This window comes from Argopecten irradians, chromosome 3 (assembly GCF_041381155.1).
Source record: "Argopecten irradians isolate NY chromosome 3, Ai_NY, whole genome shotgun sequence".
In the NCBI taxonomy this organism is placed as follows: domain Eukaryota; kingdom Metazoa; phylum Mollusca; class Bivalvia; order Pectinida; family Pectinidae; genus Argopecten; species Argopecten irradians.
Genome location: NC_091136.1, coordinates 22,720,486 through 22,734,835, shown reverse-complemented (window position 1 = coordinate 22,734,835; position 14,350 = coordinate 22,720,486). Strand labels below are relative to the sequence as shown.

General features: G+C 35.3%; 1 protein-coding gene across 1 annotated transcript in view; it reads left to right on the top strand.

Moving 5' to 3' along the window:
- Window positions 1-1,006: 1,006 nt before the first annotated feature.
- Window positions 1,007-14,350, top strand: part of LOC138319567 (von Willebrand factor D and EGF domain-containing protein-like) — a 39,244-nt gene continuing 25,900 nt past the window's right edge. Inside the window, exons 1-6 of the mRNA XM_069262718.1 lie at window positions 1,007-1,148; window positions 5,677-5,865; window positions 6,353-6,543; window positions 7,729-7,805; window positions 9,876-9,939; window positions 12,394-12,594. Of these exons, the coding sequence (XP_069118819.1) occupies window positions 1,007-1,148; window positions 5,677-5,865; window positions 6,353-6,543; window positions 7,729-7,805; window positions 9,876-9,939; window positions 12,394-12,594 (864 nt within the window). The remainder of the gene's footprint in view (window positions 1,149-5,676; window positions 5,866-6,352; window positions 6,544-7,728; window positions 7,806-9,875; window positions 9,940-12,393; window positions 12,595-14,350) is intronic.

Sequence of the window (14,350 nt, the reverse complement as noted above, 5' to 3'; positions counted from 1 at the left end):
CGTAACACGCCGTATCACGTCGGGTTTTTTCAACCGCTACGAGCCGTGATGTGCCTTGACAGAACGCATCAAAAAACGGCTATCATCCACCTTGGCTTACCGTCAAAACCTTGACAAACCTGGACAAAACGGCACAAAACGTGCATCCATTCTGCATCAACCGTGATAAAACGTGGAAAAAACGCAACAGAACGTCACAAAACTTGAAATCAACGTGAGATTCCGGGGAACGTGCTTGATACCCGTTCCACCACGGACCGTCTGGAAGTTTTGTTACGGCCTCGTACGCGCTGTTACGTTTTGTTACGTCAATCCCTTTCTGTTACGTCCTGTGGCGTTCACCATCTGTACCGTGACTGCCGTGGCAATTTTTTTGACAGTTTAAAAATCTGGCACGGCATCCACGGTAATCACGACCGCTCACGTTTGTCTATCACGTCTTTCTGCGTTGTCTCACGTTGTCTCGCGGTCACCACGTTTTGTCTACGGTAGCCTGAAACGGGGCTGCCGTGGCCGCCGGGAACATAGTGTAAACCTAGCATTACATTGAACATTGTATAAATGATTTCCTATAATTTTGTCTTTACATTGAACATTGTATGAATGATTTCCTATAATTTTGTCTTTATGTTGAACATTGTATGAATGCTTTCCTGTAATTTTGTCTTTACATTGAACATTGTATAAATGATTTCCTATTATTTTTGTCTTTACATTGAACATTGTACGAATGCTTTCCTATAATTTTGTCTTTACATTGACCATTGCATTGATGGTGTCCATATTCTTTTGTCTTTACATTGTACATTGTATGAATGGTTTTTCTAGTATTTTTGTCTTTACTTTGAACATTGTATTGATGGCTTCCATATTCTTTTGTCCATTACTTTGAGCATTGTATTATTGGTTTCCATTTTTCTTTTATTTGTGTTGTCTTACGTTGAACATTTGATTAATTAATTTCCCTAATATTTTATTAATTTCTTTATTTACTTATAACATATACATGTTACTTGTAGCTGCTGTGGCTACGGATCCCTGCCACAGCTACAGGGACATCCAGGAGCCCCACAGGAGTGTGATGTTTGTACCCGAGGGCACGGACAGACTGCTATGTGACCGAGCCTTGGTCACAGACTGGTCTTCAGGTTTAGTAATGGTGACATGCCACACATCCTGTGTGCCCTCCTATCACTGTGGACACTAATGCAACCCTATCTGGTTTGACGGCACGCTGCCCACCTCCCCAGCAGCCTGGTATCATCACTGGGGGGGGGAAAGCATGCATCTATTTCGGTCAGCCGCCAGCGGCAGGCGCTTATTATGGACGGTACCGCGTGCTGTCCACCCATTCATTGCTCGTCCATGGTATAAGGAAATGTGGCACCGTACAACCGTGTATCAATCTGGCCAAGGACTCCAGCATGCTTCATGGCTCTATAGTGCAGGTATTTTATTATAGTATAGTAATTAATTCTTAACAACCATTCAACTTGTTCGTTTCGACCTATTGCGTTTCTTTATTGTTTTTAAAATATGTAAGATGTAAATCGAATGTTACCAACATTACTTTTTAAATGTCATGGTTTTATAGGATTTCGGAAATAATTCGTTTTCAAAAGCCTATGAAGTTCGTTATTATGTGTATTCAATTTACAATACCATTTTGATATAGGACCCAAGGGAAAGTTTCACATGTGCGGACATTCAAGTAATCAGCAAGAATATGTCATGGTTCTCTTGCTTAGTCTTGCAATCAGTTCGAGCTAAAGGGTAAATAAAGGCATCGTATCTGAATCGGGGCGGGTATAGATTCCTTTATATGTTCTGTGTAACGAACATTTTTGGTAAAGTTGTGGTTCGTCCATTATATGGTATATAGCCTTATTCAATGCTAATAGTTTTATGTTCTCTTGGACTATCTTGTCGTTTAGAGTTTGAGGACATTGTCCAGATTGTATTAGGTTTTAACGCGTTTTGAGTGACGAATGATTCTATCAGAAACGCTTTGCTCTTCTTGAAAAACATTGTGTAGCTCATCATCCTTAATTATTTTGGCAGTGGTTATTTCGTTCCATTTTTTGTTTGTTTTGTTTTTGTTTACATGTGTTTGCCTTGATCAAATTTAAAATGATTATTTTATTATTCGTGATTGTTGACTTTTCCTCTACTCTTATCAGAGTTCCCATTTATTACTGTTAAGAGTTTTAAGAGTTTTCCTCCGTTTAGTGATGTTTACAGCGGCTTCATGGTTTTTGTTAATAAAAGTTGGTTATTATATATCCACTTTTCTGGTTGAAAAATGTTACTTTATCAGATTTGTTTTGATAAGAGAAGTCATAAATGTATCCAATTATGTCCATTGATTTAATGTTGACTAATGTATTGTAAATAAGAGAAACTCAGTTTATTGTTTGTATACATAACACCTAAATATGGGGCTGTATTCGTTTGTTTGACTTACAGGGATGCCAGCCATGTGTTGCCCCATTTGGACAAAACAATACATTGCCTCCAACTCAATGCTCAGGGTATGATATTTACTTTTCCATTTAGCTTATAATTTCAAGTCGTTAAACCTATGCATACTTATGTGCCATTTCCTTGTTTGAATAAAATCGTCATCCTGTAACACAACAGTGTTGTGTAATTCTCTTAATTGAAATCCTTGTTTTTTGCATAGTCATTCATGTCACTTGGCCATGTTTATTTCTGCTATAGATTGTTAAAGTTCGCCCGAGTTCTACGAGTATGTAAAACTCTACTCACGACTTTACTATTTGGATTTTAATTCGGAGCGAGACTATCTTTGTAGTACTTTTTTTGTAACCGTCATTCATGCAACAGGCTAACATTGAATATGTTCAACCATGATCTTTGAATAAATTTTGCGATGTTTTGTTAATTTTAGAGTATTTGGGTTAGTTCTGCAAATTTTGCGTAAATTAAAAAAACAACGCGAAAAAATATAAGAAACTATACTGTTATCTTCTTTGTAATTTTTGGAATCTCTAAAAAATCCTAATTGTTTTTATCATGATTTACGTTATGTTGTTCGAAGTTGAAAATACTATAAGATCACCGGAATGGTGTTATTTGTCCTAATTTATTGTTTATTATTTTTTTGCACATTGACAAAGACTTTCTATCCAAAGATGAACCCCAAATTTCCGTCCTTGGAGGCAACCATACATTGACCAAGAACACTATAACGTGAAGTTCACATGTCACCTTTACGTCACCATCAAGGGCGAGCCTGTTGATCGTTATCTGATGTAGGATTTGGTCCCGTCCACGTGGTCAGTTGACGGACCAGAACATAGTTGAACCACAACTCGAGACGCGCCTGTGTGTCGTCAAAATTGTCAGGGGGACAGCAGAGATTGCGTTTACCTGGTCTGTGGTACACTTGGAAGGCCACATGGGTTTTTTTTTAAAATCTGCTAAAGGGTTAGGGGCTCAACCCTTCCTCACCATGCTAACTCACAATTTTTTTTTTATTGAAATTGTACTTTTATTTTAAAAACGGTTGTTCAGTCGGTTAAGATATAAAACAATGCAAAAAAAATAAAAAAAAACGCATTTATTTTCGGAGGAATATAATTTTCATAACCAAATTTATTCATTTACCGAGTTTTACACTAAACCAAAACTGTTGTTCTTAACCGAAGTGAAGTGAAGTACAATCGTTTTAGATTAACTTTTCTTTTTTAGCTTTTGTCGTAATTGCCTGTTGGAAGTTATTTGGTGAAGTAAATCTTATATCCTTATTTTATAATCCATGTAAAATATTTTTTTTACAAAATAATGCAAAATTTCATGTTAGTTAATTAGTTCATATTATATAATTCACTTTAGTATTCCTTCTCTTGTAGCTGAAATGCAATGTCACATCCTACCACCTATCAACTCCAGGAATTAAAAGTGACTCGCTTAGTTAGTAGTAACGGATTCTGGGCCGGGGATTATATTAGGGAGTTGTGGTAAACAGCTTCTTATTGAGTTCCATGGTATTCCATATATTGATAGAGAAATAGGGCTGAAGGTAACTAGGATACAAGAAAATGATTATGTAAATATTGATTACTGAAATTGTAAAATTGTATTGTACATTTTACTTAGGATCTTAACTATTGAGCTTTGTTTTGAAGACAGAGCCGAAATCTACCACTGAAGCCGATGAACCATTTAGTTTTATCCTAAAAGTTAAAGAGTTGAGAAAATATTGCTTTTTATATATTCATCAGTCCTCTATAAGAGTGTTGACGAATAGACTTTTTCGATTGTTCATCAAGTCGTTGAGATTCATTGTGGAATCTAAAACAGTCGTATTAGATATAACCAAGGTTGAAACATAACATTCAGTATACTGAAGTTGTCTTTTACATTTGTTTTTGGAATCATATTCGTGTTTATTCCATTCTGTCTTTTTCAATCTTCTAAATTCAAACTGAAAGTCTTCCAAGTGATTCATTAGTATCTGCAGTGCTTATTGATATTTTGATCTTTTTGCAACGCAAAGCCTTTTTTTAATTCAAGTATATTCAGAGTTTCGGTGATGACCAGCAAACAGCTTGGAATGTGTAGATTATAGAAATCAATGTAAACTTTAACAATATCCAGACATTTGTGAATTTTTGCTTAACAAGAAAAATGAAAAAAAAAATCCTGTGTGACACTGGGAATAAATAATTCATTCCTTATACATGTAAAATAATTTATTTATATATATTTTTTTAAAACATGATTTTGTCAATCAGTTTTCCAAATTGAAAACAACGGGCCCATTTACCCCAGGACTCCACCAATGCTATCGTATTCATCCCTCGATTTACCTCAGGCCTCTATCAATGTTATTGTATTCATCCCTCGATTTACCTCAGGCCTCCATCAATGCTATCGTATTTATCCGTCGTTTTTTTAACCTCAGGCCTCCACCAATCCTATAATAATTATCTCCCGTTTTTACCTGAAGACTCCACCAATGCTATCATTTGTATCCCTCGTTTTTACCTGAGGACTCCACCAATGCTATCATTTATATCCCTCGTTTTTACCTCAGGACTCCACCAATGCTATCGTATTTACCCCCCCCCCCCCCCCCCCCCCCCGTTTTTAACTCGGGACTCCACCAATGCTATTGTATTTATCCCCCGTTTTTACCTCAGACCTCCACTAATGCTATCAGATTTATCCCCCGTTTTTACCTCAGTCCTCCACCAATGCTATTGTATTTATCCCCCGTTTTTATCTCGCTCCACAATGTATAATTTATCCCCCGTTTTTACCTCAGTCCTCCCAATGCTTTGTATTTATCCCCCGTTTTTATATGATGCTATCAGGCCTCCACCAATGCTATCAGATTTATTCCCCCAATGTTTTTACCTCAGGCCTCCACTATGATTTATCCCCGTTTTTAATGCTATTGTATTTATCCCCCGTTTTTACCTCAGACCTCCACTAATGCTATCAGATTTTATCCCCCGTTTTTACCTCAGTCCTCCACCAAATGCTATTGTATTTATCCCCCGTTTTTATCTCAGGCCTCCACCAATGCTATCGTATTTAATCCCCCCGTTTTTACCTCAGGCCTCCACCAATGCTATTGTATTTATCCCCCGTTTTTACCTCAGGCCTCCACCAATGCTATCAGATTTATCCCCGTTTTTACCTCAGGCCTCCACCAATGCTATCAGATTTATCCCCCGTTTTTACCTCAGGCCTCCACCAATGCTATTGTAACAGACGAGAAAGGTACGGAACAGGAGGTGACACTAGAATCTACAGTACCCATACCCTGTAACGACCCTCACAAACAGGCCTGCTCCGTCCAAGTAGAGATGATGTCATCCAAGGACCCATTCGGTATATATCATTCCATCATTACATCTTCCATAGCCTTCATAAACGAAAACGTAAATTAAGAATTTAAGATAATCCATGTTGAGTGTGTTAATTTCATGTGGTTTGAGTCTTGAAAATAATTTATCTTAGTCTTGGGACAGTTGTATTAAAACATCACGTTAAATCCACATTTTAGTCTACTTCTCGTTATGTATCAAAACATATAAAAGGTCTGTATGCCATTTAGTTCATTATCTTGATCATAATGTCAGATTCAACACAAAAGAAAAAAAATAATGTATTTTTATGACTTTATTACTTTTTGTTGATCATTGAACTTTAATGTAATAACTATCTTGTAAAGTTCGTTTCGTAACGAATCTTATATTTTGTTTTGCATTGACTTAGTTTTTCTGTGGTAGAACACTTACTAGGTTTGAAGATTTATCATATCACTTCGATATATTCACTAATATAATTACTGATTGCTCTCTCTCTTTCTCAACAGACATTTCTACAACGTCTTGTACGTATACCTTGAAATATGACAATGCCAGTCACACCTACAAGGCGACGATCAAGGTCACGGCCACACGTGACTTTGTCAAGGACGGTGACCAGATTCACGAGCTTGCATTCCGTCCGCTCCTTACATGGACGAACCCAATGTTCAACGGATATAAGATAGATCCCATACAGGTAAGCCAATGACAGTCAGCCGCAGATTTCCTATCCGATCTATCTGAGTTAGTTCCCTTGGAATCACTCCGTCAGTACTGGTGGGGTCAAACGAAGGGAAGTAACTCTGATAGATCAGAATGCTGACAACCATACAATGGATTACAACGAGCTGACTGACTTCAATATAGCGTCGACAAAAATTAATAATACTGTATAGTTGCTAATATTCGCGTTAGTTTTAGTTTCGATAAATTCGCAAAATCAAGAACCTCGCGAAATTGTTAAAAAAAATCTAGGTTTTACATATGACATCATATTACGTGAATAACGCTTTAAAGACTACAAAGGTTATTTGCGAAAACAACTCCCGCAAATAAGCTGCGAGCAGTTAATCGTGAAATTTTACATCCGCGAAATTAGACAACTATACAATATGTGTAAAGTTTTGTTATTATACATTATTGTACCTTTGACTGTAGTGGTGGTTCATCCGATGCAGTATACTTAATGTGTTCACTGACTACATGTTGTGTAGTTATCCATGCAATACATTTGCGTAATTTGATTTTGATGTTTTGTGAAACCATTAGTAAAGCAAAGTCTTTTTTGTGTAATTTTCATGGAATAAAAAACATTTATAGTTTAGAGTTTTGAGAGTCGAAAAATATTTGCATGTATGATAAAATATAATTAAGCCCACCTATGTATTGATATAATAGATCACAATATCCTACAATCGGGATTACAGAATTGATGACCCTTAAGGTAGTAACCTTCAGGAAGAGTATCGATGTCTTAAAGAGATTAATCGTATTGATAGATCCTAATTATAATTAAAAATAGCTGATCGCCTGTTTTTGCTTGTACTCAATTGTCGTTTTCTACAAACAATTTGTGTGTTTTCCAATCAGTTTTGTGTAAAACAAGTAACTCCAATTATGAGTTTGTAATATTTTTTTTTCTAAATCCCAAGACCAATACAAACCGACAGATTAATACTTCAATAAAAGTTTTTAAAAGAAAATATCAATGATAACTTAGTTATACAGTGTACTTCAATTTACGTTATATTTCGAATATACAAAAACGCATAACCTGCAACACAGAAGAAAATGGCAGAAGAGTGAAACATAAGCGAAAAATACTCGTTGGTCTATCTCCCTAAATATATATAAAAATATATTATATTTATGTTACGATCAGGTGACATCACGTGACAGACCACACGCTCTATGTTCCGCCTCCGGCGACCCTCACTTTGGACAGATCGACCGTAAAGGGTGAGTTTACCCATCGTGTATTTGTTGTTTTCCTTAATATGCACAAGCAAACATTGTAATGGTAAACTCGTGAATAAATATCGTCTATTCCATATATATATATATATATATATATATATTTACATTCCATGTTGCATTCGCCTATATATCACTAGTATACCTAATTGTAGTATATGAGAGTATGTCTGCAATTAACAGTGATGAGGTCTCTGTGTAGGAATACAAACAATGTAAACAAACGTGGCATCACATATGATTTGTATTTGAAAAAAATAAACTTTAAATTCAAAAATGTTGGCATTAATGAAATTAAAATCAAAATCAAGACGAAAATATTTAAAATTGCAGTAATTAATTTGGACGCTTTTAAAATACCAAATTAATTAAAACGTCATAAAAACATCGTCCAGCGTCTTAGAACGTCGTCTGCTACTGTGTCCGGAACACCGGAGAAAATTAAAAACTTGTCTACTTTGATTGGAAAACACAAGGAAAAATACAGCATTGGGCTTGAGTTGAGAGTTTTTCAAGGTACCTGGTAAGCTTTTGACTGTTTGAAGTAGAATTACACCGTGTAATTTCGAGATAAACTCAGCTTAAACTGATGGAATGTTCAACTTAATTTGAGAACAATCACATCGTTTGAACTTTACACAGCATAAAAATGTACTGATTCCGGAGTGACTGTAATACATGTGCCTTCCGAGAACAGAAATTAAATTTTAGTGTTGTGAATTTGATGATTAAAGGGGGATAACCCTTACTGAGTACAGTAGACTCTACATCACTGCGAACGTCTTGGGGGAGGCCCACGGCATGGTATTATGCCGAAGCTAGGCTAGACCGAAGAAAAACGATGACAGTGCTAATGAGAACCAGCTTTATCACAAGAACTCTTTGATTAATATCGACAGATATCTGACAGACTGATAGAAACCTAAAGAGTTCATAAAAGCGAAACCAGGCACACTCATTATCCTACAAAACTATCATAGAAAAGTCAGATTTAAATAAGATTGCATCTTACCTTTCTAGTGTCACAAAAATCCCATTATCCTACGTCAAAATATGTGGTTTAAATAAATCACTGTGTCCACTTTGTCTCTCGCGGAATAGAATTCCATCATCAGATAAATCACCTCAGCAGCGTCCTTCCTCAAGCGCTGATTCGGAACCACATCACTACTATAGTAGGGTATCTACATTGCGCGATATTAGCTGTCACATTAAGAGATATAATGTTTAAATATTTTGAAAGTGGATGTTATATTGTGGATTTTTAGATATTATTGCTGAAATAAAGTTTGATGTGGTATAAAATGTATTTTTGATTACTTTATTTATGATACCACGAGGAACTATATTATATCTGGAAAATATCCGCTGTTCCGGTATTTGTACCTGCTGACGTCAGCGATGTGACGAGCGGCAAATTTAAACGCATTATAAGCGATATTTCTTCAAAAAAAATAGTTGAATGTAAATATAAGCAATAAACAGTTACCAAATTGTAGTATATAGTCAATATGAATACAATTTGGGTGACAGATAAATAATCATGTCGCCCTAACGGGCGACATTCAATTTATCTGTCACACAAATTGTATTCATATTGACTATATACTACAATTTGGTAACTGTTTATTGCTTAAATATAGACTCTTATTCAATCTGACGAAAATTATTATAAATACGCAAAAAGTATTTTTGATGTTGTTTCCATTTGTTTTGAGGATACAATATGGCCTATAGTTGAACCACTAACTGAAATCAACGTATTTGAACGCCAGAATTGCAATTAAACCGATTTTAAATCTAAAGTATGATTTTTTGACTCTATATAATATATTTGCTGTTATTCCTCTTTCCAAAAACTAAAAAAAAGATGAACAGAAGTGTAAATCAATATCAACGCCACAACACCCTGTATGGATTCAAACAAGGATTGTACATTGTTTTCTCTGAAATTCATGACGCTACGCTCGCAAACACCGATACCGATCAGCAAGGGCAGATAACTCTGTGATATGCAAGTATTGAATAATGAATCACACTCTGTTTACATTGCAGCCGATTAGACGTCTATGAAGTTGGAGATTTCGTTATGTACAAAAGCAAAGTCAGACCATTTGAGGTATGTATCTACAACTGTTGTTTCGATTGAAACAAAAGTGGTCTGGGTACCTTGGTCACATAAATCAATAGTATATTAGTATGTTTTAACTCTCATTTTTTGTAGCCAAAATTAAGATCATTGTTAAAGATGCTCCACCGCCGACAGAGCATAAATGATATTCATCATTTGAACAATAATTGTGTTTAATCGTAATTAAAACATAGTTGTGATGTCATCTATTGTTGTTTCTGTACTTTAGCTCCCGGATTATCAGATGATTACCAGTAACTGTCCTATATGTTACCTTTTACTGTCTTATATGTGAATCTAATATAAGACAGTCACTTATAAGATAGTAAAAGATAGCATATGGGAGAGTTACACAATACGGGTACATATCTCCAGGCATAATCCCATAATAATGTTAACACACAACACACAACCTGCCAGAATATTTATATTCCATTATTTTAAAAATCCAAACAAAGAAAAAAATCCCACACAATGAATATGAAGGGAAATTAATCCTCTATTGATGCGGAATTAAACACATTCACAGTATTTCTGTATATATCCCAGATAGGGGTTTCCTCCTTATTATGATTTCACCATTTAACACTTATCTATAACATTACCGGTAATTTCCACATTCTGAAACCATGTTGTGTTGCTACACCACTTTTGATTTTAAATATCCAAATCATCTACACTGTAGTTTTACACTTGTTTTGATATTGTTTCAACAATATTTTTGAATTTTATCTAAATCCCATTGAAAGAAATTGAACATAAATCCAAAACTGTCCCTAGAGAGGTCGAAATTTCAAATCCCCTGAATTCAATGAAAGTTCTGGGGGCACCGACTGTTTTGAACTGGCCTGGAAATCACCTTTATATGCGATCATTTAAGCAAGACGCTTTCAAACAAACGCCTCAATTGCAAGTCTATTTCATATGTCACACCAGATATTAGAAAGAAATGTCATTTTAGTAAAAACCACCTTAATATATCGCTTAAATTGAGAAAATAATATCCCTCCATCACTGTCGGTGGACATGATGAAACTGAATTTAAAGATAGTTGTCCAACCCAAAAGCATGCTTCATGCATTCCATTCATGATTGCTATTCATCACGTATAACACAGGCAAAGGTAATTCTATGTTGCAATTGTCTATATCGGATTTGTCATGGTTGAATGCACACTGGTAGAGTTACCTTAGCTCATAGACAAAGGCAAAAAAACCTGGCTTATGTTAGAAATAAAAGTGTACTTTATTAACACAAAGACTTGCTATGTTTTAAGTTAGAGATAAGCCTCAAACTGTACAATGTGTGGGATAGAGAACAGATCTCGGCTCTGACGGGCCTCAATATAGTTCTCTATCCCACATATTGTACATTTTGAGGCTTATCTCCCTAACATATATACGTCTATTTAACTCAAAAAATAATATAAAATAATTTATTTTGGCTTTGGTGGATGAGTTATCAGTACCTCATTACATATAAGATATAGTGTCACGATTTTGTTTCGGGATGCAATTAATTTTTTTTTATATTTTCAACTTGAAGTAAAATTAGAAGCTCAAACTTTTCAAAAGTGGTAATGGTATAAAGTATGGTATAAAGTAAGTAGCTTTTGTAAATGAAGAAAAATACTAAATCGTGTGCTCTTGTTTTTGATAGTGAAAAAATATCATTTGTCAGCGGGTGTGCATCTTTAAGATAAGAAAAATAGATATATACATGTAGGTATATTAATAAACATTACAATAGATGTGATTCTCCTCTACAAGCTAGGTCGTACGAACTAAATCAAACCAGACCGTGTATAAACTATATCATTCCATTGTATGTCTGTATTAAGGTTTAAGGCCCTGTTTGAACTAGTGATTTCTGTATGCCTATATATCACTACTTAGGTGTAATTGAACATAACTTAGTTAATATAAACTGTATATACATTCGTCCTAACCTTAGATATTATTGCTGACTCGTAGATTGTTGTGATGTTTGTAAATTTTGGCAAAAGATGCAAAAAATTGTACTTTTCTGTTTTGCAATTCCACAGGGCTCAGCATGCATTTCTGTCACCAAATAACAATGCCATTATGTTTACTAGGACGGACACATAGACATTTTTTTAGTAACTAAGTTATGTTCAACTACATCAAAGAAGTGATATACTGGCATGCGAAAAATCACAAGTTTAAACAAGGTCTTAAACCTTAATATAGTTTTATACACTTGTTTCTTTGATTTGACACGGTGGCAAAAAAAATACAAACTCTCTACAGGTTGTATTAGAAAATCGTTCACAAAATAAAGAATGTAATCCATTTTGCGAAAGACAGATTTTGCACGAATATGATAATAAATACGTTTTAAAAATGTATTTTGAATAACTTACATTATTGCTTGGCTTAACTATAGCATTACCGAGCACCGTAACAAAATGCTCTTTCACAGATCGATATCAGGACCTGGTCGTGCGGAAGTTACCATCCATGTATCTGTGCCATTGTGGCGAAAGAAGGTAACGACATAGTGTCTATCGATATGTGTGAGAAGAGGAAGAACCAAATCGGTGCTCCAGACTTACAGGTCCTCTCCAACGGACCTCTTCATAGCATGACCGTGGACCGCGACCCATCAGGCAAACACTTTTACGTACGTATATACAATAATAAAATCAATTCATATGTGTAAGATATAAGAAGTAAGGATACAGTTATAAACTCTACTTATTTAGTGTAAATAGTGAAACACATTATCCAATAAAATGTTATACTAAAATATTTACATTACCACTGCACAGTACCCATATGTTGCTACTAAGCCCAATGTATGATATTTTCCAATATTAACATTGGCAGTTAGGCTCTGGCGTACTAATACCATAATCAGAGTTCAGGAGGTCACGAAAACACTGGGTTTAACTCAGTGTGAGAATTCACTGCAAAAATGTTAAAATATTCTTTAAATTGATCAATATGAAAATGTATTCTAATTGAAATATTTAAAATGGATTGAAGTGTTTATCTTTGTATATCTGGGTTATCGATAACACTATTTCACCTACTGCTATTGTTTAGTCGGTTGTCCATGATAACACACCGAACATTAGTGGCACACAGTTTTTCCCGCTAAATAGGCTGTTCCATCGACTGATATTTGGAACTTTATGCAAACGTATAATTTTTATTTTCATGCTTTATTTTTTACCTGTGTTCTTTTTTAAAACGATAATGACTACTTTAAATGTAAATATAAGCATTGGTTGTCATATTTTTGAAATGCATTGGTGTGTAACATACATTGGGTGATCTAGCATATCTATCATGGTACGCTAACGCGCACCACTGGATATGGTAAACCACCCAATGTATGATACACACCAATGCATGTCAAAAATATGACAACCAGTGCTTAAAAAGAAAAAAAAGTTATAAACATTACATTTTCAGTGTTAAATTAAATAAGAAAACATTGTCCAGTATAATGTTATAATTAAAAAGAATAAAGTTATAAACATTACGTTTTTTGGTGTTAACAAGGATTTATAAGTGAGAAGGATTCGTCACTGTCTCTTTACACTACTAAACACCACGCGAGACGCCTATGAACCAGGAATAAAAACCATATACGTCCTTGGTGTTAATAAGGAAAAAATATCATCCACTATTATATTATAATAAATATTTGATGTTAATATGCAAACAATTTATTCAATGTCTTCATAAAGGTGTAGAAAATGCAGTGAAAATGTGTTTAAGTAGTGACACCACTTCCGAAAACAGTGTTCCCATGGTAACAAAACATAAGCTTCTGGTTGGTTAAAATTTTACAAACTAGTAAATTTTAGTGTAAAATGGGATATAAGGGACTCGAGAGATAGTGAATGCAATGGTACGGAATCGTTGGGGGGGAGATACGCGCTCGTGTGTGTGTAGGGTGTGTGTGTGTGTGTGTGTGTTGGTTTACAATACAAAATGAGGTACTGACCCTGACTACACAACCACGAAGTGAGGTAACAAAAAAAAGCGAGGTACTTTTTCCCGTTACCTCACTTTGGCCACCTCGGTATATGCTTACAAACTTTATAATGAGTGTGCAGTCAAAATTTCAGGGTATACCTCACTCCACCACTCGTAAGTCATCACACAGTGTGTCGCCATACACGAGGTGTATCGATGCAACAGCTGCATATGACACACACACTCGGTAATTCCCGCCAAAACAACTTTCGGAAGCCATCGTGATTTTCATCATCCTCGCGCCTTTTCCTATGAACGCTTCAGCCTCGCCATCGCGGCGACAGAAGACAGAAGACGAAGGTGAGTGCTAGGCCATTCAGATTATTTACTTATCTCATGAGGTATTGTAATGCACAATTTCTGAAACAAACATGGCAGAAAGAGCATTA